At 40.2% G+C, this 26,157-nt stretch overlaps 1 protein-coding gene across 8 annotated transcripts in view; it reads right to left on the reverse strand.

Annotated features, from left to right (window-relative positions):
* Positions 1–25,925, reverse strand: part of ZFP62 (ZFP62 zinc finger protein) — a 37,018-nt gene extending 11,093 nt beyond the window's left edge. For 4 of the 8 annotated variants that reach the window (XR_008550404.1, XR_005123234.2, XR_008550403.1 and 1 more), the window contains exons 1-2: positions 25,863–25,898; positions 878–1,031 (exon numbers count right to left, since the gene is read on the reverse strand). Coding sequence is in view for 3 of the 8 variants with exons in the window: in XM_037501431.2 (XP_037357328.1) it covers positions 13,333–16,049; position 25,863 (2,718 nt within the window). In the remaining 5 variants the exon portion in view is untranslated. Of the gene's footprint in view, positions 1–877; positions 1,032–3,626; positions 16,050–24,346; positions 25,592–25,858 lie in introns of those variants that run through there. The other 4 variants (XM_037501433.2, XM_037501431.2, XM_037501432.2 and 1 more) reach the window with 4 other exon arrangements.
* Between the last annotated feature and the right edge of the window lie 232 nt (positions 25,926–26,157).

Here is a 26,157-nt window from a genome sequence, read left to right on the forward strand (position 1 = left end):
CCAGCTGACAGAGATAAAGCAGGCCATTAGTTAATGTGGTAGGAACAGGCTTCACTCAGTAACTGCTGCAATGGGAAGAAGATCCAACTTTGAACTCAAAACTTCAATTTGTATAACTATGACTGGGTGTGTTAAACAGGGAGAGGAAGTGGGGCTTGCAGAGCCAGGGAAGTGAAAAGTTACACAAAGGCCTGATTTCCCACCTGACTTTAGGGGAGGCCAGGCTCCCACCCTCCCACAGAGACTGGGAGACAGGGGCCTTTCTTTGAGTGCTGGATGGAACAAATAGTAAACTCTTCTGGCAGCCTTGAGTTTTCCCAGGCAGGAACTTCCAGGTCTGTTGTAGTTATCCCAGGGATTTGGCCTTGAGTTGTTAGAAATTGGGCTGGTGTTTCAGTCTCTTAATGCAGGATTTGGATGGAATGTGTCCAGAGCCCTGGGGTTTTTGTGGGTGACTCCCAGAAAACTTGGCCATTAGGATGACACAGAGCAATCTAAGACTCCCTGGCTCAGTCTAGCACATCCCACCTCCTTTTGGAGGTGAGCCAGCCAGCAGAGATGGTGGGACACTAGCCTGAAGAAGAGGAGCTTAAAAACAAAAAAGAAGGGGAGTCTCAGTTGCCATCACCCACCAAACAGGTCTTTAGTAAAAGCCTGGGCCCCTCATCTTCCTAGAGCAGTGGAGCAGAGAGCTGGGGTTTGGGGCCTTACCTCTGTCTAAGCTTCGTGGGACCTGCAGGGGCAGGATGAAGAGATGAGGGGAAGGCAGCCAAACTCCTGAGAGCTGGGAACCCCCATTGCCCTTGGGGCTCCAGCCTTCTACTTCTACTGTCTTGCTCCCTAACAACTCTTCTCCATAGTCACCTCAGGCCCTTACCCTGTCCCCAGAGCACTTTTCCTCTCACACACAAGTCCTTGACCCCAGTTATCAGATGTACTTGCTGGTGCCTTCCAAAATCAGCCTTTTTCCAGGGGCAGCATTTCCTTCCTGGTGATCATCAAGCACTGGGGCACCACTGTCCTCTAGAGTCCTGAGAAGGTAGAAAGAACATGTAGGTATGCACAGGAGGGTCTTGCAAGCCTGGCATGGAAGGCACACACAGTTCTCTCACATTTCTCTGAGGATACCTTAGTCGCCTGTCCTCACCCACTGTAAAAAAGCCTGGAAGGTGCCATCTGGCTGTCTGCCCTCAAAAGGGAGAATAGAGTTTGGTAGACAGCTATTCTTTACCTCTGGGGTGACCAGAATAATGGACCCGAAGAAGTCTATGCCCTAATGCCCAGAATCTATGAATATGTTACCTTATGGGGCAAAATTGGTTGGTGTTTAATATTTTGAAATGAGGATGATATTTTGTATTATTCCAGGGGCCTCATGAAATCACAATGGTCCTTAAGAGTGAAGGAGGGAGGCAAGAGAGTCAGTGAGGATCAGAGTGATGCACACAAGAAAGGCTTATCTGGTCGCTGATGAAGCTGAAGATGGAAGGGGGTCAAGAGCCACTGGATTAAGGCAGCCCATTGAAGTTGGAAAGGGCAAGGACTGGATTTTCCTCTAGAGCAGCCAGAAAGAATACAACTCCTGCTGATACCTTGATTTTAGGCCAATGAAACCCATTTTGGACTTCTCAGAACTTTAAGTTAATAAATTTATGTTGTTTTAAGCCACCAAATTGTTATAATTTGTTATAGAATTCCTTTTGTAAAAAATACCAATTGATGGGATAAGGCAATATTTTAAATTCTCAGAAGACAAGACTGTGCTTCACTTTCTACCTTGTGTCTACTCACCACCTGGTGAGCTCCTAGGGACCAATCAAAAGTGGTGGACTTTAATGTGGAGAGGTTCAAGACAGCAGTTCTTAAAATGTTGTCCACAGACCAATATAATCCACATCAACTAAGAACTTAAAGAAATGCAAATTCTTAGTCACCCCAGATCTACTGAATCACAAACTCCTGCAACCCAGCATTCTGTGTTAACCCACTGTGTGATTCTGGCACTTGCTCAAGTTTAAGAACACTGTTCTAGGAGGGAGGCACTACTCCAGATTAAAAGACTAGAAGTGTCTTCTGAAAGAAAATTTAAATATATGTAATTGTAACAGCTAACTGAAGCTGTTACAAGCTGACTGAAGTATCAGTAACTAACCCCTGAATCCTAGACATTGCTTTGCAGAAAGGATAAGATGAACCTGCTGGATAAAGGAAAATGAATGGGGAGTTTAGCAGTGTGCAAATATATATATATATATATATATATATATATATATATATATATATATATAAATTATTTGCCAAGGTTAGGAGTCTTGAAAAGGGAATTTTCTCCTCAGTTTGTAATCACTTTAGAATCTTGGTTTTGGACCACAACTTCTGTAGTTCTTGAACCAAGTTCCCCTTTATAAAAAGATAACAAATATAAAGGTCTGCAGGCTGTAAAAAAATTCTGTAGAAACTTTAAGACTGGGGTTTATTGGTCAGTTTCCAAGCAGGAAAACAGAAGCCACTCTAAGTGTTTGGATGGAGGATCTCTAAACACAGGACTGTGACACATGGAGAGATCAGCATCAGTGAAAGTCAGTGCCAGGTGTTACCAGGTACTACTTTTAAAATGTTAAAAAATGTTTAAAATTTTAAAAATGTTCAAGAAAAATATAGATGAATTTGAGGGCCTCTCTTGTGGTGCAGGCGGTTGAGCGCAGCGCTGTGAAGCTGGTTGCAGCCTCTGCAGTGTGGGTTCAATCCCCGATGGCCTCGGATCAACTCACATGGCCAGCAGACCTCTCCTGTCTCACCAGCTGCTCCCCTCAGCAGTGTATTTCGTCAGTCTGCCTGTTCTGTTCCCCGCTCTATCTCTGGTGAATCCTTTCACCTCCTCTCCCCCTCTCACATCTGGCCTGTTCCCCGGCTCTTGTATAAATAAAAAATAAATCTTAAAAAAAAAAAAGATGAATTTGAGAATTTGGCATATTGTGAAATGAAAGCAAATGGAGGAAAAAAAAAATCTTAGAAGAGGCTACTAACAAAAGAATATTTTTTTTTAAAACAAAGAATATATTAAACAGCTGACTGCTCACTAGCCAGAGTGGAAGTCAGAAATCAGTGTCTTGGTGGCTCCAATGTGACAAAAGAAAATGATGAAAATCCAGATTTCTATTACCAGCAAAAATATATTTTTAAAATGATGGTGGAATAAAGGTATTTTTAGGCAAACAAAAATTGCCAAGTTTTACCTCTAACAAGATAGGATGTTCAAATGTATGCTTTTCAGACATAAGGAAAATGCCTCCACATGAAAAAGTGGAGAGACAGACAAGAATTAAGAGCAATGGAAAGTATTAAAAATAGTAAATATGTGGATAAATCTAAATAAATATTTGGGGTATAAAAGTCTAATCAATTTAATACATATCTGAATACATTTATAGATAACAAAACTAAGATTCACAAAAACAATAGCCTATATAAGATGAGAGGTAAATAAGGTTAAAGTATTCTAAGATCTTTGCATTATTTAGGATGAAGATAAAGTATTCATTAACATTAGAATTTGATAACTTAAAAAAATGGATCTTTTAATTCTTTTTCCATCAAAAAAATAAAAAGAGAAAAATGTATAACTTCCAAACCAGTAGGGGGAAGTAGAATAATTGTAAGAGAATTCTAATAATAATTCTAATCCAATTTGAAAGAAGGCAAGAAAAGAGATAAACAGAACTTAAAATCAGTTGTGGTAAACAACTAAAACAGTGGATAAGACTTAAGACAAATATGTCAGAAACTATATAACAGATGGCCTAATGCTTCTGTCAAAAGAAGTCATCAGGCTGGAGTAAAAAGTAACACCAGAAAAACTATATATGTGTGTCCAGAGGCCTATCTGAGACAAAGATACAGAAAGGTTAGAGTAAAAGAATGGAAAGACATAAGCTATGTGGCAATAATAAAAAAGAAGCCAATGTTATTAATTCCAGAAAATACAGACTTCAAGTAAGTAAAAGGAAGTACTATAGTTGGCCTTCACTTTTTAAAGTTTAGTTCACTAGGAAGATAGGACAATTCTCTTCTTTCAGCACCTATTGATGTGACCTCCAATACATAAAAAGAAATGGATAACTTAGCAATTGCCTCATTAATTTTTTTTAAAGATTTCTTTATTTATACAAGCACTGGGGCACAGGCCAGAAGCATGGGACAGTGAGAGAATCCACCGGAGACAGAGCAGGGAGCAGAACAGGCAGAAGGACTGAAATACACTGCTGAGGGGAGAAACGGGCAAGACAGGAGAGGTCTGCTGCGCCATGTGGGAATCTCCCTGGCAGGCCAGGAATTGCACCAGCGCCATGGAGGCTGCGGACAGCTTCACAGCACTGCGCTCAACCCACTGTGCCACAGGGAAGGCCCAATTGCCTCATTAATTGACAGAACAAGCAGATAAAAATTCAAGATTTGATGAATACATTTCAAGTGTGAGATAATGGCTTTATCTAGACAACTGCATCTGGCATTGACAGGACATGTGTTCTTCTCAAGAGTTCATGGAATCTTCACTAAAGTCAAACATATGCTGGACCATAAGCAAATCTCAAAAAATTTCAAAGGCTAGCTATCACATAAAATATGCTTTCTGACCACAGTGCAATAATAAATAGGAAAAAATAAATAGGAAGTCCCTGAATGTTTGGAAATTAAAAAATACTTCTAAACAACCTGTGATCTGTTGTGATCCCAATTTTCATTGCTAATTTTAATTATTTGTGCTTTCTATTCTTCTCACATCAGAGGCTTGCCAATTTTAATATTCTATTGTGTTTTGTTTCATTAACTTTTGCTCTTCATTATTTCCTTTCTTTAAATTTAAAAAACAAGTTGGTTGATTAGTTGATTTAACACAAATGTTTGTACAGCTTTATAAAATAAAGTTGATTTTACTAATCCTGAAAGAAACCTTGTGAGTTGGTTCTTTTCTTTCACTTGATGGGAAATTATAAACAGGAAAGAAACACATTCATAATTATTGCATATTCACTTTAATATTGGCCCTGAGTTTTACATCCAAGACCAGAGGAACTTCTGCCCTCCTCTTGGATTTCATCCTCTTATCCTCTGAGATCTTAGGAGACACTGGTCCACAACAACCCTGGTTAAGTCAGTGGAAGCCTGGCTCCCACTAGCCCTTCTTTCAATAATCTTCAGTATTCACTGCCAGGAAAACATGGGAGACCTTAGGGAGGGGGTGGAGAAGCACACACAGGATGAGTGGGCAGGCTGTCCAGCCTGAAGGGGCAAGAGTGAAACAGCCTCGTACCACCAAGACTCTCAGTCACTGGACTACAGCCCAAGGCTCCTTTGGCTGCTGACTCATTTTCCAGAATGATAAAGCAAAGCATGTTTGCTGAGAAACAATGGATTGCTTGCTTTGGAAGCAAGATACCACTGAGTAACTATATTTACAGATTCATTTTTTCTTTTTTTTTTTTTAAAGATTTATTTATTTATTTATACAAGCACTAGGTATAGTCAGAAGCGTGGGAGGGTGAGAGAATTCACCAGAGCCAGAGCAGGGAGCAGAACAGGCAGAAGGATCAAGGTACACTGCTGAGGGGAGCAGCGGGCGCAGCAGGAGAGGTCTGCGCGCCATGTGGGACCCTCGCTGGCAGCCGGGGATTGAACTGGCGCTGCAGAGGCTGTGGGCAGCCTCGCAGCCCAGCGCTCAACCACTGCGCCGCCGGGGAGGCCCAGATTCATTTTTTCTTAAGTCTCAAGTTGCATCTGTGTGGGATTCCTGTCCTTGGGGGATATTCCTGATCTTTAGACAGGGCTGCCTTGCATTGCCTGAATGTCCAGATACCCGCATCCTGGGACAGGGGCATCCAAATGCCAGACTTATATCACACGCCATTATACAAACCCTTCTCCCAGGCACATTCCAAGGGCTCTAATGACACAAACTTCTCCAATCTACATTACAATCTATGAGGAGGCCACTCTATTATTATCCCAAGAAGCAGATGAAAAATAGGAGCATAAAAACCAGTTCTTTCCTAAAGTCACCTAGGAATAAGTGAAAGAGCCATCATCTGAACCTAGGTTTCATGGGGAGACACTGTGCCCTTGCCGTGACTGTATCACCTCTTTACATGTGCTTCATACCAGGTCCTTCCCGAGCATCCCACCTCAGCCTGAGAATTGCCATGCCTAAATTGGCACACTCGGGGGAAAAAAGTAAGTTAAAGTATCTGACTTCTTTCTCCATGTCAGGCCAGGTGTTCAGCTGGGGAAGAGGCAAGAGGTTCCCAGACAGGAACAACTATGTGTGTCCCTTGGGGGACTGACTTCAGATCCTCACTGGTGCTCGTTAGCTAATTGATCATGAGAGAGGAAACCCTCTCGGACTTTTGAATGCCATAAGGGAAAAGTTCCCTTATATTGTATGACTAGTATTCAGTGCCATTTCACTTCTAGAGTCTCTAGTCACATATGTTTTCAGCCTTCCACTTCCATACACATTTGCTAATAGAATATGTACTGCCATGGAAGTCTTTTCCAAATACACTTTTTTTTTAAAGATTTATTTATGCATGCAAGAACTGGGGTACAGGCCAGAGGTGGGGGGGGTGAGAGGATTCACCAGGGACAGAGTGGGGAACAGAATAGGCAGACTGACTGAAATACACTGCTGAAGGGAGCAGCGGGCGAGTCAGGAGAGGTCTGCTGCACCATGTGGGTAGCCCCCTGGCCGGCTGGGGTTGGAACAAGTGATGCAGTGGCTGCAGATAGCTTCACAGGTTGCGTCTTAACCCCTTGCACCAACAGGGAAGCCCCCAAATACACTGTTAAGGTTTTCTTTTTCTGGCATCACATCCCTTCTTCCTGCCCACACCACCCCCCGCCATCGTCATCAACTTCCTCCTTTGAATTTCCTAAGAATTGAACTTAGCCCATAGACTTATTATACTCCTCAGATCCAAAAGCTGTGAGACATTTAGTACAAAGCTTCATTTTTCTAGAAATTTTCTCATTTCACCTAAAATTTCTAATTAATTGCCCCCAAATTGTGATATCTTATTGTTTCAATAAGTGTAATAGCATTATAACATCAGACTTTTAGAGTCTCTTGAAATTCAGCTATAAAGGAATGAGTGTTTCATTCAAACTGTTATAACAGAAGGTCTCCTGTTTCTCCAAACATGAGGGGTGAGAGGATTTACAGGGGAAACAAAAGGCGCAGTCCCCTCTGACACTTGCTGGGCTTTGGCCTGGGAAAGTTACAGCAGTCTTCAGAAATGCTTGTGATTTGACTTATCTTAGTCTTGTCCTCAATCTATTGACTGCGGAAGTGGGTTATTCTCCCAGTATCAGGAAATGGATTATTCACTCAGTATCAGGAGCAAGGTCAATGTATGTTCAAGTAAGGAAATTTTATGCCCTCCATGTCTCTGACTGGTTGCAATTTTTCCCTCCTTAACCTCAAGGCTGAACTGAGGTTTGTCAACTTTATCAGTCTTCCAAAAAATGCACACACAAATACCAGTTGGCTTTGTTGATCTTCTATAGTGTATGTTTCTATTTCATTCATTTCTGCCTTGTATTTCCTTATTTCATCCTTTTTTGAGATTTGTTTTGTTCTCTGTGAGATGGTGCCTAGGAGATTATCAGGTGTTTTTATTTTTTAGGATGTAAATTTCTCACATGGCTTGAGCAATCTCTACCGGTCTTGACATATTCTCTATCACTCAGTTCAAGCTATTTTTTAATCCACAATTAAGAATTATATTTATAAATTTCTGCATACAATGGGGTATCCTAGGTATCTTTCCTAAAATTTATTAGATTGCATAAGGAGTCTATTCTTTGTGATTTCAATTCTTTAAAAACATTTGTTGAGATTTCTTTATGATTAAGTATATTTCCTCACCCATTTTATTGAGATATAATTGACATTTAATATTGTGTAGGTCAATTTTTAAGCTTTTAATGTGCTTGAAAAAAATTGAGACTCAAAGAAAATATTTATAGTACTGTACTGCATTTATAGACACTGAAAATTTACCTCATTTGTTTATGAGAAAATCTGCAACACAGTTCAAATCTGTGTTGTTCAAAGTTCAACTATATACTCATTAGATGGCTTGTTCATCATATTGCTTAAATCTGTAGATATACTAATTTAAAGTCTGGTCTATTAATTACTGAAAGGTGTCAAAAATCTCCCATCACAATTATAGACAATCCTGAGTTGTGTAAATAGTTGTCAGCTATTGAGGTATAAAACAGCTTAATATTTTGTGTTTTCTCTTCCCTAAGCCTTCCGTCTTAACGCAATTACTTTATGTCTAAGAAAGATTTGTGTCTTAAAATCTTTATTCCCATAATGTTAATAGAGTGACGTGAATATTCTTTTACTATTTGTTTCATATAACTCCTTTCCATTCTTTTACTTTCAAACTATGTGTGTCCTTATTTAGGGTGAGTGTCTTGTAAGAAGTACATTGTCCTGAATATAAACATTCAGGTCGTCCTGGAATTCATGTTTTTGGAATGCTAATGCCCAGAGTAATATTATGTGGGGCCTTTGGGGGATGATCAGGTCCTGAGGGTGGAACCCCCTCATGGTGTTCTCATGTACTCCCCAACCCCTTCTGACATGTGAGAATACAATGAGACATTTGTGACCTGAAAGAGCCTCATCCAGCCACGCTGATCTCTAACTGCTGTAATCTTGGACTTGCAGCCACCATAACTGTGAGAGTATGTTCTGTTATTTATAAGCCACCCAGTCTGTGCTATTTTGTTATGGCAGTTCTGTGTAACACAATGATAATCTTTGTCATTTAATGAAATTAAATCAAATACAATTTGATTGTAACCAATTTAATTTCATTGTAGACAATATTTTTTTTGCTTAAGATCTAAATTTTTGTCTCACCCATTTTTTACTACCCTTTTTGATTTTAAAAAAATTCATTTTTTTCTCTACTACTGAAATTGTTATGTTCTATTCTCATATTACCTCTAAATGTTACAATGTGTATGAGATTAATCAAAACCTTTATCTCATATCTTAATTCTTTTTTTCTCTTGACTTACATATTATTGTTGTCTGGTATTTTAAATTCATTTATTAACTCCAGATTTTTATTGTTTGGTATAAAATGTTCAGTTACATTTACCCACAAATTTTTTACTCTTTGCTCTTCATTTCTTTTTGCATCTCAGAACCCCACTTAGGACCACTTTCTCTATTCAAATGGATTCTTTCACATTTCCTATAGCGAAGGTCAATAGGAAATGAATCATGTTTTGTAATGTGTTTATTTCGTCCTCATTTTTGAAAGATGTTTTCATGGGTGCAAAATTCTAGTTTCACAGTTATTTTATACTGACAATTATACGTTTATACTGACAATTTCATTATGCTGCCTTGGCTTCAGTTTTTGTTGTTCAATTTTTGAGAAGTCTAATTATTGTTCATTTGAAGGTAATTTTTTTGCCTGAAGATATTAGGCAAACACAGTGTATGATTTCATAAGTTTATCTTAAGTTGTATTTTTGGCTTTTAAATCTGTGCTTTTCATCAGTTCTGAAAAAAAAAAAAAACTGAACCCCATTTTGTTTGCCCCTTTTCTTCTCATCTTCAGAAATCATGGTTAAATTGCTTAAACTTTTCGATGAAAAGTTCCCATTATTTTCTCATATTTTTTTATCTTTAGGCACTATTCTGAATAAATTCAACCATATCTTTCAGTTCATCAAATCTCTTTTCTCCTGTATCACATTCTTTAAATTTAAGGGCAATTGCTTTTGCAACGTAACCACATAATTCAGTATGTGATGTTTATGTGGGCCTGTCCTACTAGTTTCCAGTCATGTTTACTTTTATCTTACATATTTGATTATCTCTGCTTGCTGATTTCTGTCCCTAATAATTATTCACAAGGATTAACTGAGTTTTAGGTTAAAGAAGTCTTTTTCCAAGGAGCTTTTGTTTGCTTCTGCCAAGTCTTGTGTTGTTTTTGCCTGGGATGCAAGGGCTGGTGAGTGGCCACAGCATGCCACAAATGTCTTATTTTTCTTCTACTGCTATGCTTAGTGACAAAGCTGCTCTCTCTAGTCGCCTATGAGGGATTGAGGGAAGGGAATGGATTTTAATCTGCTTTATCTTGTCTTGAGGATGTACTACTTTGGGAACACAGCTCAGCTTTGGAAAGGTCTCCTATAAGATTCATCACACTTTGGGTGGACCTGGCCCTGACCTGTTTCTCTCCTTCTCTGTGACTGGAGAAGTATAGCATCAGCAGACTTGGGTATAAGCTGCCAGTTGTTCATGTCTCTGATGACAAGTTGGCATTGTTGAACTGTGCTGTCTTTTTACTTTCTTAAAAGGGAAGATATACTATCTATATACTTAAACATAGTATTTTTCATTGTTTTTGGTGGGAAATTGACCCAAACAGCCTACCTTTACCAGAGACAAAGTATTATTTCAACTTTTCAGTGGTTGTTTTTCTCTTTTCTAGATTCGAGATGTTCTAGTTCAGATTTTTAGATTTATATACTAGTGCTTGCTTGCAACAATTTACCATACATATATAATAAAATCTGAAACTAAACAGCAACTCAATCCTCTCCTTGCTTTGATATAGGCCTTCCAGCTTCCAACTTACTCACCATTACTATTATCTTTTATATTTAGCCTTGTATAAAAAAGGTAAGTCACTGATTTTTTAAAGTTATTTTTATTTACCTGCATGTTGCAACTTTCGTTCTCTAGAAGGGGATGGGGGTGGAGATTTGGAAATGAGCTCAAGTCCTTAAATGGGCCTGAAGAGGCGCAGCCACATCAGTTCATGGGATCTGCTCTAGAAGTTCCCCTGGAGTGGCTGGAGATAACAAACATCCTTTGTGTCTGGTACCAGTCTGAGGGACATAGATCTGGCTCTAGGCAGATGGGAGGCCCTATGATTCATTATCTGTGCATCTGAGTCATTTGAGGCTTGTTAAGGAGCATGTCCTAGTGTTCAAAGGTTAAGGACACTTAGAACCCCCATTCATGTGGTAGTTCTTCTCCTTGTTATTTAACTTGTCTCTCCTGCAAGTGGGCAGTGCAGTAAGTACAGGTGGGACTCAAGTAGTGTGTATGTGGGGAACCTTGAGTCACAGCCACACCAACTTGAGGTTAACTTGTCTAAAACAGTTAGAGATGGTCTTGCCTGCAGCAAATGAGGGGCCCATCAATGCTTGGTAACTACTGGGAATCAACACTCCAGAGCTTGCCTTTCTATCCACTGAATACGTCCTGCCAGGTACTGGACACTCTGCAGGGTGCATGAATCCTCTCCATGGTGCCTCTGATGAGAACATCCTATTCCCATCCTTTCTTAATACCCCCAACTCAATATGCTGTCACCAGTCACCACTGTCTCACTCTTCCCAGAAGGTGGTCATCTTCCTCTGAAAACCCAGATCAGGAACTTTACTTGTGGCCTTTCTCCCTTATCTGTCCTTTATCTACTTCTAATGCCCAATGCCTAGAAAAATGGATGCAGCTAGCAGATCCCCAAGAATTTGTGGAGTAAATTAATCCAAGTCTGTGGACAGGGCCAGGTTTGCCAGTGTGGCATGCAGAGGATAATGCTCATTCCCTCTCTCTTGATGCCAACCCCCTTCACTTTGCATCACTTACAAAAATTAGTAGTTGGGATTTGGATACAAAGTGAAAGAATTAAACTTCTAGAGAGAGGTCTGGAAACTGGTCAAAGAATGGAATCCCAGAGAAATCTGAATTGTAGAATTCAGTCGACTGTTAGGCCCCACCCAGAGTATTCTTGGGCAGGTTACTTAACTATCAGAAACCTCTTTTTGAATTACCTACTTAACAGCTTTAAACAGAGTGAACAGTGTTTTGTTAAATTCTATCTGTTCCCAACACAACTGTTTCTATGTGGTGACTAATCATTCATAGAGTTGGTCCATTCCAAGGGATTATGACCCAGTTCCAATGAGGATTAATCCATTTTGCATCTCTTCTGATGTAGACACCACCTAATTTCTCATGAAATCTGAGATCTAGCCCTGTGGGGAGAGTTCCCTGCTGTCCTCCCTGGTTTGGATCTGGTATAACTTATACTACAGAGAGATGTGATATATGAATGGCTTTCACTGCATATTGCTGCATCTAAAGATGTTACAGCCTGTTTACTTTTGAGGAATGTCTTTATTGGCGTTCCACCTTACCTCTCCACTACTATCTGGCTCTTCACAGCCAAGAGAGTGAGCCCTGAACAAAATATTCATAACATTTTACAACAGACAATACATGAAATCTTAACAAGAGCACATTTCAGAACAATCAAACACTAAACACAATTAAGAAGCATAAATTTCCTCCTGTCCTTCAATTACTGGTAGCTACCTATCTTTTTAGTTCCTGCAATAAAATGGCCTTTCTCAGCATTCTTTTTCATAAGAATCGATTAATCAGGTTGTGTGTGTGTATGCAAGGTGCAAATTCATGTTGAAGAATACTTACTGAATATGCTAAATTTCTACAATAAAATCTTTTATTTGTAGCGTAATGTGTGAGGTATTCACTCATCACACTTATTGTTCGTTGAGGGGATTTTTGAAATTTTAACAAAGTTTCACCCTTTCAACCAGTATATCACATTATTACAATAGTACAGTCTGATCAGCTTGCATTTTTTATGAGCGACTCTCTCCATCTCCTGTTAGATTTATAAATCTACACTTTCTATAACAAACTTCAAATTTTGTTTCATAATTTGTCATTATTACCTCAAATCATTCAATTATACCTAATTTATATTTCATGATCACTCTATTAAATAAATTTATTTCCCTGAAGCCTGTGTCTCCCTGAATTTGCCTGTAGGGGGCCCTTTTTTGGATATTTTCCACCGACCATGTAAAATTGGGATTAAATGCTATATCTTAAATCATCTACATTTTTATACACAGAATTTACCCAAAGAATAAACTTTCTGATGGACCCTATGTGATTTCTAATTGGTCTTTCCCTCATCTGTGTATGTCCAGAAATTTCTGCTTATCTTTAAGATTTTTTTTCTTACTCAATCCTTTGATAGGTTTTTGGCCCCAGCATGAATGAACTATTTTATATTCCATAAGGGCTGGACACTGGAGCCTTTCTTACAGGCTGTTATTCAAAAATCACATAGAAAAGGTTATTCATGGTTTCAATTATACTAAGTACATTATAAGCCATGAATAAGGACCTCAAATACTCTTTACATTCATAAGGGTCTTCTCCCATCTCAGTTCTGTGAAGCTGGGTAACCCTGCCTCCTACACAGACACGTTCATCCTGGTCTCGGCCAGAGCACTCCCTCTCTCATGAATCCTCTTCTGCGAGGTGCCACTGGAGCTCCCCACATTTGTCACATATAAAGATTCCTCTCCAGCATGGGTTCTTTTATGCTTATTGAGATTTGATCTAATATTGAAAGCCTTCCCACACTCATTACACCGATACGGTTTCTTTCCAGTGTGGATTCTTTTGTGTTGATCAAGGACTGATCTATAATTGAAGGATTTTCCACACTCACAATTATAGGGTTGCTGCCCACGGTGGACACTTTTATGGTTAATCAAACTCGAGTGTGAGATATATGCCTTTCCACACTCATCACATTCATAAGGTTTTTCACCCGTGTGGATCCTTTTATGCACAGTGAGTCCTGAGCTGTTCCTGAATGCCTTCCCACACCTATCACACACATAAGGTTTCTCCCCTGTGTGGATCCGCTTGTGTTGAGAAAGGAGTGAACTATAACTGAAAGATTTTCCACACTCGACACATTTAAAGGGCTTCTCTCCAAGATGGACTCTTTTATGGCTCATAAGAGTTCTGCTTGAGAAAAAAGCTTTTCCACATTCATTACATGTGTAGGGTGTCTTGCCAGGGTGGGTACTTTTATGGTTAATAAGGCTTGAATGTGAGATGTAGGCTTTCCCACACACATCACATTCATAGGGCTTCTCACCCGTGTGGATTCTTTTATGCACTTTAAGGCTGGAGTTGTTTCTGAAGACCTTCTCACACCTGTCACATTCATAGGGTTTCTCTCTAGTGTGGACTCTTTTGTGCTGAGAAAGGAGTGAAGTGTAGTTAAAAGATTTTTCACACACATCGCATTTGTAGGGCTTCTCCCCAAGGTGAATTTTTTTGTGGTTGATAAGAGTTCGGTATGTGATGAAGGCTTTTTCACACTCATCGCACTTATAGGGCTTTTCCCCAGGGTGTACACTTTTGTGATTTATAAGACTTGAGAGTGAAATGTAGGCTTTCCCACATTCCTCACATTTGTATGGTCTCTCCCCAGTGTGGATCCGTTTATGTACTTTAAGTCCTGAATTATTTCTGAAGGCTTTTCCACACTCATCACACCCAAAGGGTTTCTCCCTTGTATGAATCCTCTTATGCTGCTCAAGGGCAGAGCTGTAATTGAAGGACTTCTCACAGTAGCTACATTTATAGGGCTTCTCCCCAAGATGGATTCCTTTGTGGTTTTTAAGGCTAGAGCGTGAAATATAGGCTTTCCCACATACATCACACTTATATGGTTTTTCCCCAGTATGGAGCCTCCTGTGGACTTTGAGGCCTGAATTGTTTCTGAAAGTTTTCCCACATACATCACATACATAAGGTCTCTCTCCAGTATGAATGGTTTTATGTTGAAGAAGAAGGGAGTTATAGCTGAAGGATTTTCCACACTCCTTACATTCATGGGCTTTCTTCCCAGGGTGAATACTTTTATGGACAGCCAGGCCTGAACTATAGCTGAATGCCTTGCCACAGACATCACATTTGTAAGGTTTCTCGCCTGTGTGGATCCTTTTATGTACTATAAGGCCTGAGCTGTTCCTGAAGGCCTTCCCACATTCATCACATTCGTAAGGTTTCTCACCAGTGTGAATGACTTTATGCTGAATGAGGAGAGAGCTATAATTAAATGATTTCTCACACTCATCACATTTATAAGGTTTATCGCCAAAGTGAATGCTTTTATGGTTTAGAAGTGTTCTGCAAGTAATGAAGGCCTTCCCACACTCATCGCATTCATAGGGCTTCTCACCTGTGTGGATCCTTTTGTGGACCCTGAGACCAGAGCTATTACTGAAGGTTTTCCCACAGATGTCACATTCATAGGGCTTCTCCCCTGTGTGAATCCTTCTGTGGACTCTGAGGCCAGAGCTGTTCCTGAAGGCCTTTCCACACTCACCACACTCATAGGGCTTTTCCCCAGTGTGGATTCTCTTATGCTGGTCCAGAACAGAGCTATAGTTGAAGGATTTTCCACACTCATCACACTTACAGTTCTTCTCCCCAGAATGGGTGCTTTTGTGGTTTATAAGGCTTGAGTAAGACATATAGGCTTTCCCACATTCCTCACATTTGTAAGGCTTCTCCCCAGTATGGATCCGCTTGTGGACTCGAAGGCTTGAGCTGCTGCGGAAAGTGCCTCCACAGTCATCACACTCATAGCGTTTCTCTCCGGTATGCATGATCTGATGTTGGACAAGGCGGGAATTATATTTGAAGGATTTTCCACACTCATCACATTTATGTGATTTCCTATCAGCACTGGTTTTCTGCTGTAGACTGGGGTGAGAGTTTCCATTAATGCTCTCTCCACATTTGCTCTGCTCACTGCTTTTCTGTTCTATGGGGACGGTCTGTTGAGTAACATGTTTTAAGCTCAGACACAAACTTTTCTCAGATGCCCCGTCTTCCTTTTCTGTCTTTATATTTGCTGTGTTTTTGATTTTGCTAATTTTTGCCTTGATTCCACTTTTCCCTTCCTTCATTCTTTTTTCCGCAGATTTTTCCAACTGATTTTCTGTCTTGTTATCCCAATCGTAAGTTTCACCAATCTTAGAATCCTGCATATAATCTTTGTGATGACCTTCCACTTTTGGCCACACAAATTCTGCATTTCCAACATTTTTATACTTTTCAGTTGATTCCTCATCTTCAGTGCCCCTTGTCTTCAAATGTGACACTAAACCGAAAAAATGAAAACGATACCTGTTCACATTGTTTAGAAGAAACTGGAAGAATTACATCCAAATTCACTCATTCACTTGACAGATGTTTATTGACTACACGCTGTGTAACAGGAAACACTTTTAATTGCTGGGTATACAATGGTGGATATGTCAAAATTTCTGCCCTAAGGAAATGTTAAAATGCTGGAACCTATGATTTTCAATGGAACAAACAACTTTTCTATTATTGCATAACAGCTTAGCATGGGGCAAGTTGAAATCAGTTGAAATGATACACAGAACTAAGGACAATATCAATTAGTTTTTTGAAAAATGTCAGGAAGCCTTTGGAAAAACAGAGGATAGAAGAAATCTCTGGGGAAGAAAAGACAGAAAGATTTAGTAAGATAAAAGTTAACATAATCAGAAGAGGGTAGAAAATGCTAAAGAGGAGAAATCAGTACCTGAGTGGAGGTACTGGTGGGATGTTTATGGGATCATGAGGACATTCATTTCAGAGATGAGGAGGAAAATAAGCTGTAGCTGCCTGTTGCTGGGTTGGCCTCTTGGACTTAACCCCAAAGAAATTACTGACTCTGGAAACAGCATTCAGGGAGAAACTCTATATGAAGAAACACAGGCCTGCCAAGAAACAGGTTTTTACACCTATTTTATGAGCAAGATAATTACAGTTAGAGCATATCAAACATTAGAAACTCTATCACAAACTACTGAATAAAGGAAGTAATAATGCTTGGGACCAAATACCCAGTTGTATGAACTCAAAAGTTATTCAACCTCTGTAAAATGAGGGTACTAGAGTTTCTGTGGATATTAAATGTATTGAAAACAATGGTGTTACATGCCATTATTACTTTTATTTCTATAAAGTCAGAATATTGGATCAGGGTTGGAACCTGAGGATAAAGTAGAGGACTCAGAAAAGGTAAACTCCTTCCAAAGCAGATTTTAGGGCCCAGGCAGGAACTACTGGCACTCCATCAAGAACAGAAACAGTTCTAAAGCTGCTTATCATCTAATTTAGATAATTAGACATTTGTGATTAGACTAGTTAAAATTTGGATCTCTCCCTTTTTCCTGGGTATCAGATTTTGTTAGGTGAGTACTGTCAATCTGTTAATCCTACTTAGAAATTCCATATGTGAACATGTAATGAGGAAGCCAGGGCACTAACAGAAAAGTAAGATACACACTTTGTAGTGGGTATGGATAAAGAATCACTCACAATCCAACTTTTGCTTATGGAATTGGAATGATGAGTTCTGAATTACAATAATTAATTATGATAATTAAAGCTAGAAACTCAGAGTTTCAACATGGACATAAAATAAAGTACCATTCAGGAGACATTAAACCAAAAGTGGTTCAGTTGAGAAAGCATGATAAAATGACTATTAAGTGATATTAGGTAAGAGATGATCAGTGGTTAAGAGAATGGTGGCACAGCCTTATTTACTATTAGGCAGAGTGGTCCACATCATCTGAAATATCAGGGCAATTGGGTGGACAGTGGAATTCTAGAACTACTAACAGCAATATTTGTGTTCTAAATTCTGCTTCAACACATTATCAGGGGCTCCATCCATTTCTTCCCTTTGGCTTTGACCCTTCCACCCCAACTTACCCTTAGGCCTCAGGAAAGAAAGATGTTTGAGTTCCTACAGTCAAAAAACAAAATCCCAGGGCCTCCCTGGTGACATAGGGATTAAGTCTCAGCACTATCACGCTATCACTGCTGTGGCCTGAGTTTGATCCTTACTCAAGGAGCTAACCCTCACGACACAGCAGACCTCTCCTGTCTCACCCGCTGCTCCCCTTACTGGTGAGTGTATTTCAGTAGGTCTGCCTGTTCTGCTCCCCACTCTGTAGCTCTGGTGAATCCTCTCAGTCCCTGAACCTCTAGCATACAATCCAGTTCTTCTATGCATAAATAAATAAATCTTAAAAAAAAAAATGATGAAATCCCTTACAAGGAAGATACACATACACAAATAATTGCTAGAGGGAAATAAAAAAAACTTAATAGAAAGTCTCTATAATAAAACAGTACTATGTTGTAGTGTTGTATAGACAAATGTAATAGAAGGTCCAGAAACAGTCCTAATTACACACAGAAATTAAGTATATGGTAAATATGGTATACCAAATTGTTGGGTCTTTTTACTAGTGTTGGAACAACTATAAAGTCATTTGAAATAAAGATAAAATTAGAACTATTTTTTGTGTTACACACAGGAAAAAATTCCAAATGGAGCTGAGCGCTAAACATAAAAAAGAGATGCTAAACAAATACTAGAATAAAACAAAAGTGCCTAGATAACTTGTATTAGAAAGTTTTCTAATACGCTCCATATGCAATAAAAGTGATAAATTTCACTACATAAAAATAAAACTGCATGACAAAAAATACCAAAAATAAAATTGGGAAATAAATGATGAAGCAGAAGAAAATATTTCTAAAATACAATATATATAGAAGCATTAATTTCCCTAATAAAGAATTTTCAAAAATTGAAGAGACAATGGGCAAGAGACATGAACAATTTGCAAAACATTACAAGGGACCCTTACATGTTTTCAATTCCACTGTAAGAGAAAGGCAAATAAGCTAACATCTCTCCTCTTGACAGTGTTGGTGAGGCTGTAGGGAAACAGGTACTCTCACACCCTGCTGGGAATGCAAACTGTACAGGGGAGTTTGTCAGTATCTAATACAACTATGTATAAATGATTTTACACTTCAAACCAGAAATCCCACTTCTAGGGATGGAAACCTAAGGTACAATGCAAAAGGACATATGCACAAACATGTCCTGTAACATTATTTGTAACTACAAAGTCTGGAAAACTGCCTAAAAGATTCAAGCATATGTGACTGGCTGCACATAATTAAGTACTAAAAAAGAATGAAGAATATCTCTGTAAACTGATAGGAGGCAATTTCCAGGCTGTTCTGTAAAGTGAAAAAAGGGCATATATACTACATGTTTTGTAAGAAATAAGGAAAACAAAAATATATTTGCTTTGGTTTATAATGACAGAAGTCAGAAATCAATGATGTCTATTATTACTTAAAAGGGGTGGGGAAATAGAGCAGAACAGGGGAGAGAAACACTGAGCTTTTTGTATATTTTAGTTATGGAAGCTTGATAAAATCTGGAGACTCAACCAGTAAAATTAAATCAATGACAATGAAAGGGGGAGGGGCAGGAAGCAGCTAAACTGGAGAGAAAACAGAAACAAATGAATTCATTTGTGTTTCAAAGAAACAAAGAACAAACCCACTTAACTCATATACATAACATGTGACTATATGCATACACTCTGGGCCTTGGGAAGACTAAGTGGGGGAGGGGGAGGTGTTGGGGGACCAGCTGCAGTGGGGTGGATAAAACAACTCTGAAACAATTTTAGTGCCATGGGACTCAGTAAATGTATTGACTTAGTTTGCCAACCAGAGCTTTCCTAGAAAAGGGACCAAAAAAAAAAAAAAAAAAAAAAAAGTACTAAGAGGAATAAGGAACAAGAAAGAAGTCTGTGCAGATGAATTAGAGATACTGCTGTAAACGCATGGTCCCTATTATGTGTGTTTATATATATTTACATGTATGTATATTCACATGCATACGTACATGCATTCCTAACTTTCTCTAGTCAAGAAGCAAAAATAGGGAGCACACATACAATGTGAACCTGGGCACCTTGCTGTGCCCAGCATGTAAACAGAAGTTCAAAGAAATGATGTGGGCATGTCATAAGGTCACAAGAGCCACACTGAACACCACTTTTAGGCTTCCATAATAAAAATAACAGTGAATCATAAATCTCTAAAAATAGGATTTCATGAGTCCATTCAGATAAAAACATGGGGGAAGGAGAGGCCTCTTGCTTATAACAGAATGCCAGTTGGGAAATGGTGACAGCAGTAGGGTTGGGGGGAGGCTGGGGAGGAATGCATTCTACAACTATCAGAATTATCTAATTCTAGGGGGAAATTTCAACATGGAACAGTATATCTGCATGGTCTTAAAATATTCCCCCACAGAGGGCAAGGGATAAAATAGTAATTATAGTGGAGAAATTACACAATGCCTTTGCCAGGTAATCTAAATTGTTATCACCAATGGAGACAGATGGACAACGTGCTTTCAGAGGTAAGAGCATTAGGACACCTCATTTACAAGAATGTATTACCTGACCTGAATTACTAGGTAAATCCAAAATGAAGAAATTTCTACTAAAAGGTATGGATATCATATTCACAAAAGTATCAATTACACATACAGGTTATAGAAATGTTCCACATGAGGGGCCTTCCTGGTGGCACAGGTGGTTGAGCGCAGCACTGCGAAGCTGTCTGGAGCCTCTGCAGTGTGGGTTTGATCCCAGCAGGCAGTGGAGATACCCACATGGCACAGCGGACTTCTCCTGTCTCGCCCGCTGCTCCCCTCAGCAGTGTATTTCAGTCAGTCTGCCTGTTCTGTTCCCCACTCTGTCTCTGGTGACTCCTCTCACCCTCTCGCACATCTGGCCTGTACCCCTGTTCTTGTATTCATGAATAAATAAATCTTTAAATAAAAAAGAAATATTTCACATGAAAGAAGGCAACAGAGACTTGAACACTAAAATTAATACCTGACCTGGAACGGGTCTGTACTGGATGGGAAACCCGCTATAAAAAATAAGTGTATCATGGCCTCCCTGGTGGTGCAAGAGGTTAAGCACAGCACTGTGAAGCTACCTGCATCCTCTGCAGCAAGACTTCAATCCCTGGCCAGGGAAGTGACCCACATGGTGCAGCAGACCTCTCCTGTCACATCCACTGCTCCCCTTGGCAGTATAGTTCAGTTAGTCTGCCTGGTTTGTTCCCCACTCTGTCTCTGGTGAATCCTCTCTACCCCCTTTACTTCTGGCCTGTACCCCAGTTCTAGTATGCATAAATAAATCTTTAAAAAAACATTGTATCAATTGACAAAATTGGAGTAAGGGTGGTAAATTAGATAAAATTAGTGATGTGAAATGTATTGAAGCTGACAACTGTACTGTAGTTATGTAAGAGAATATGCTTATCCTTAGTAAATATACATTGAAGTATTTAAGTATAAAGAGCTATGATCCAAGTAAATCACCCTCAAAAGGTTTAGATAAAAATAAATGTTACATATGAAAAGGCAAGAGAAGATAAAATGAAGTGAATTATTAAGTACAAGAGTACATGACTGAAAGATATTACTATTCTTGAAATTTTTCTGCATTTTTGAAATTTCTCAATGAAGTTTTAAAAACCTTAAAAATTTTAAAGCTACCACAGACATCTTCTACTCCATGTACTGCTTTTACCACCCTGCCTATTTACAGATGTAAATACTTGAAAAAATGGACTTCTCCCACTGTGGGATCCATTCATTCTGATTCCTTCTATTTAAATCACACTGCATTATTTGGGAGCAGGTACCAATTCCCCACCTGCTGCCCCTTGGATGTTCATTCACCCTCATTCCCCCTTCCATTGTGAATCTTTCCTCTCCTGACTCTACAAACTTTCCCTGGACAACTCCATCTACATGTGTGGCTCCTACAAGCTGTCTCACAGATCCTAACTTCTTGCCCAGACCGCTCTCTTCAATTACAGACTTTCATATCCTTCTGCCCTCTGTCCTCCCTCTGGTAAGCCAGAAGTGGGCTCTTCTCTTTCCTTTACCCTCCATGTCCTAAAGAGTTCTTAAGTTCAGCCAATTCTTTTGCCTAAACAATTCTCAAGTCCCCACCCCTAACTCCATTCCCACTACTAAAGCCTTAATTTGACCCTTCTAAATTCTCTCTGCACCACTGCACAGTCTCCTTACCTTTGCTTTTACCCTATTCAATTCATCTTCCAATAGCTGTCAAGAGTTTTGAAAAAAGCATACTTGGTCACTCCTCAATGCCCATCATTCCCACCATGCACCTTGTGTGAATATTCATGATACCTCATTCGAACACTTCTATACCCAGCTCCCTGGAATTACTCAAACACCAAATGGGCCATGCCAATTCACCCCTCCTGCCACACACACTGATGATGCTCAGCTAGGAAGGATTCTATTCACTGATTCTCTCTGACAAACTAACTCTTAATCCTTTTAATGGCCTCTGGGATTCATATAAATCAATACTGAGACTAAGAAAAAGTTCAGCCCAAACAGATAGAAAAGCAGAGACATATTAAAACTAGCATTAAGGAAACTGCAGCTGCTAAGTCTGAATAAATATTTCCCTACCCCAAATTCATTTGTTGAAACTCTAACCCCCAAAGACAAAGATGTTAGAAGTGAGATCTATGGGAGGTGCACAGATCATGGAGACTTCATGAAGGGGATTAGTTTACTTATAATTTTTGTTATTTACAAGCCACCCAATCTAGGTGTTTTGTGATAACAGCAGGAACAGACTAAAATAGCTGCTAAAATGTAAAGGTAACAAAGAAAATGTAACAAAATATTAAGTTCCTTATAAAAAAAACTTAAGATGCAGTCCAGTGTCTGTTATTCCTGAGGCTGTGCACTACCTCAGGAACTTAGAGTTCACATCCTGCCAAGGCAGTGGGCTGTCCTGAGAAGCAGAGATGGATAAAAGCCCTGTGATCAAGGATAGTACAGACTAGTAGAGAAGTCTGGCAGGAAAATAACTAATGTGCCAGAAAAATGGCAAAGGGCATATGAGAAGAGAGAAGAGATTCACTCTGATTTGAAGAACTAGGGAGAGCTTCAGGAAGAGCTTCAGAAAGGGAGTGGTATTTACTACCTCCTACACATCTGGAGCAGAAGACATCAGGCACAGATTCACAGGCAGGCAAAAATAAGGGTTATACCAGCGTTATGTCCATCAGACTACAGAGTCCAGACTTGATGCTGAGTAATTTTAGGCAAAGGAGTAGCAAACTCAGATAAGCATTTTAAATCAGGAGTTGGTCAATTTTTCTACAATGGGCCAGAGAGAAAATATTTTAGGACCTGTGTGACACACACCACGCTGTCATTTATTTTTCATTTTCTTTCTTTCTTTTTTACATTCCTTTAAAATAAAATAATAACAAAACATGCTTAGGTTGCAGACCACCGTCAGTAGTTTGCCAACCTGTTAGATAATACCAAAGAATCAGAGTTAACTTGGGATGGTGTGATAATGGCACTGTGGTTTTAAGTGTTATTTTTGGTAGACTTAAAATGCTAGTGTGAAATGGCAAGATGTCTGGAATTTCCTCTACAATACTCCAAATAATCACAAATAATACGGGAAAGGTAACACAAATATAGTGGAATCTTGTTGGATTTGACTGCATGAAATGTTGAATGAGTGAAGGTATATGTTGGTAAGCATAGTTGTGCAGATACAGGCAACCAAGACAGCTGTTAAAATGTAAAGCAATGGAGAAAATGTAACAAAATGTTAAACTAACCTAAAAACGCTTAAGATACATCCCAGTATCTGTTATATTTCTGAGGCTGGTCTACTTTCCTATATGTTACATTTTCTTAAAAAGTTAAACAAAAAAAGATCACTCATACTAAATGCAGAGGCTCAATGGATTGGGTTGAGAATTGAGTCCTGGAGTATGGAAAGAAGTTAGGATGAATCTAATCAAGAAGACTGCTGCAGCAGTATATCATGTGTCCCACATTCCACCAGAAAATAACCCCAAAAGCATACCACTTGTATAAGAGGATCAGAAAGGCTTTGACCCACAACATCTGGGCACGTCTGTGTTTGTTCTACTAATGCCTAGAAAAGAGCATGCAAATAGCAAGAATCTGCCCTTAATTCTTGTTTGCCCTGCCCAGAGTCAGGAATCATTTTTCAATGAACCTTGACAACTCACTAAAGAGGAATTATTGCTCACTTCGGCTGAAAAATTCTGCTCATTAGCTGTTAAACTCTGGTGTTCCAGAGTATCAACCCTATTCCCCAAGACAATTTATAACCATGTGTCACATTTGAATCTGTACCTTAAATTATTTGATATATTAGACTTTGAAATTAACAGAGAAAGAAAAACAAGAGGGAATGTGAACCCAAAATGCTCAGTGACTCAGAAGAAAAAGTATCTAGGAAGTGAGAGAATGCTGAAAGATTAAATAAGGAAAAAGTGAGGGAAGTGATAAGCAGATGGGGAGAAAATATTCTATATTCTTTAATTTATGATTAAGATAATTGTAAATGATAAATGAGTTGGTTCTATTGGTTAAAGGCAGAGATAAGGATTAGAGGTGATTTTTCCTTAAAGTAAAGGAGGAAAGAAAAATTCTCATACCTGGTAGTGGAGATTTCTATTCATCCTGGGGAATAACCTAAGCAAAGGAGAGTCTGAAAGGGAGGTTGAGATTTTTCTGAGCAAAAGGGGTGGGGACTGGCTTGAAGAATCACTACCAGAATTAGTTTACTAGACTAGTGAAGGGCCAATATCACAAAAACAACCCTTGGGAGAGAATAGTTTTATTTGTTCATCAAAAACTCTATGAGTTAATATAATGACTTGGCATATTTAGCAATCTACCAATAATTTAATCAATGTAAACCAAAAATTACTGATATTTAATCACATCTCTAAAAACCCTTGCTCGGATATACCTGAGTATAATGTCGAATGCACCACGGAGGAAAAAATTGGGACCAACCCAAATTCCCCAAATATATGTAAAAAATTACAGAACATCCAAAGAACAGCCAATCCAGTATCTCAATACTGTTGAAAAGATCTTTGTGTTTTGATGATTTCTAGGATAAAGTGGAAAGAAGGGGCAAAACATTTGTAGTTATCACCTGCGTAAAAAAAGGGGGGGGGCGGAAATAACATTCATATTTGCCAGTGTTTGCATAAACAAACTCTGAAAGGACACATTCAAATAAACTAACAAAAATGGTTATGTAAGGGGGTTGGACCTAGGAAGATGGCTGGCAGGGCGGATTTATTTTTTACTGGTAATTTCATATTTTAAAATATCTAAATACATAACTTTTTCAAAACCTTATTTAACACACACACATACACACACAACTCTGCTTTCAAAAAAGAAAATACCCCGATGGCCCCTAGTCCAAACGTCTTAGAGAAGTTCGTCCAGCCTCGGGGACTCCCTATTCATCTCTCACATCCCCACTCCCGGGTTCCCGCAGGCTGTCGGGTCTGGAAGCCTCCCCAAAAGGTCTCCCCAGTCAATTTCAAGCCAGCGTCTTAGGGCCGGCGCGCGGCGGCTGCCTCCTCCTGGCGCAGGCCCGTCTGCAAACAGGTGATCCTCCCCAAGACCTCCCAGGGCGGGATCCACCCCCGTCTCAGCATTGCTCCCCATCAGAGACAGACAGGCTGGGACGAGGTGGTTGAATCTGAGCATCTCTAGGAGCCCCTTTAACGCTCGTATTCACGCTCAAGTTCCGGGGCCACATTTAACGGCCGTGGGTGCAGGACACAGGGGTTATTTTAAGGCGCTAATTTTCAGGGTCCCCCGACACAGCGCGAGTATTCGGGAAACACTGGAGAGAGGTCCCTGAACTGCCCCGGACCCCGGGCAACCCCCGACCCCACCTCGGACAGCCGCGACGGCCGCAGCTGGGCCCAGCGCGCTCCAGGGGCGCGCCCGGCCCCCCGGCCAGCGCGCGGGCGCCCTTCCCCTCCCCTGCGACGCGCCTCCCGAGTCGTACACGGGGGAAGAGCGACGCTTCTTCCCAAATCCCGCCCGCGACCCCAGGGCAGCCGGGACCCGGTCAATAAGGGGAGGGCGTGGCAGGCGGAGGCGGGGGGCGGGCGCGCGGGCGGCCACGGACTCACGTACTGGCTGTGGCGGCGCCGCGGGAGCCGGGCCGCCGGCGGGACAAAAGCGCAGACGTCCCGGCCGGAAGGGCCCGCGCGGGCTCCGGGGCCGTTCCGAGTACTCTCTGGGAGGCTGGAGGACTGACTCGATGATCCGCCCTAGTTGGGGCACGTGACTTGAGCGCGCCGGGCGGACGTCGGCGCGGAGGGAGCGTAGGTGCGTTCCTGCCCGCACGCGCGCCGCTTGGCGCCGGCTCCGGGCGTGTTCCACATGCTAAGCTCCCGGTCTTGTGGACGCTAGATGGGGCGGGGGAGGG

The sequence above is a fragment of the Talpa occidentalis genome, unplaced genomic scaffold, assembly GCF_014898055.3.
Source record: "Talpa occidentalis isolate TD23 unplaced genomic scaffold, MPIMG_talOcc4v2.1 talOcc4.9, whole genome shotgun sequence".
NCBI classification, from domain to species: Eukaryota; Metazoa; Chordata; class Mammalia; order Eulipotyphla; family Talpidae; genus Talpa; species Talpa occidentalis.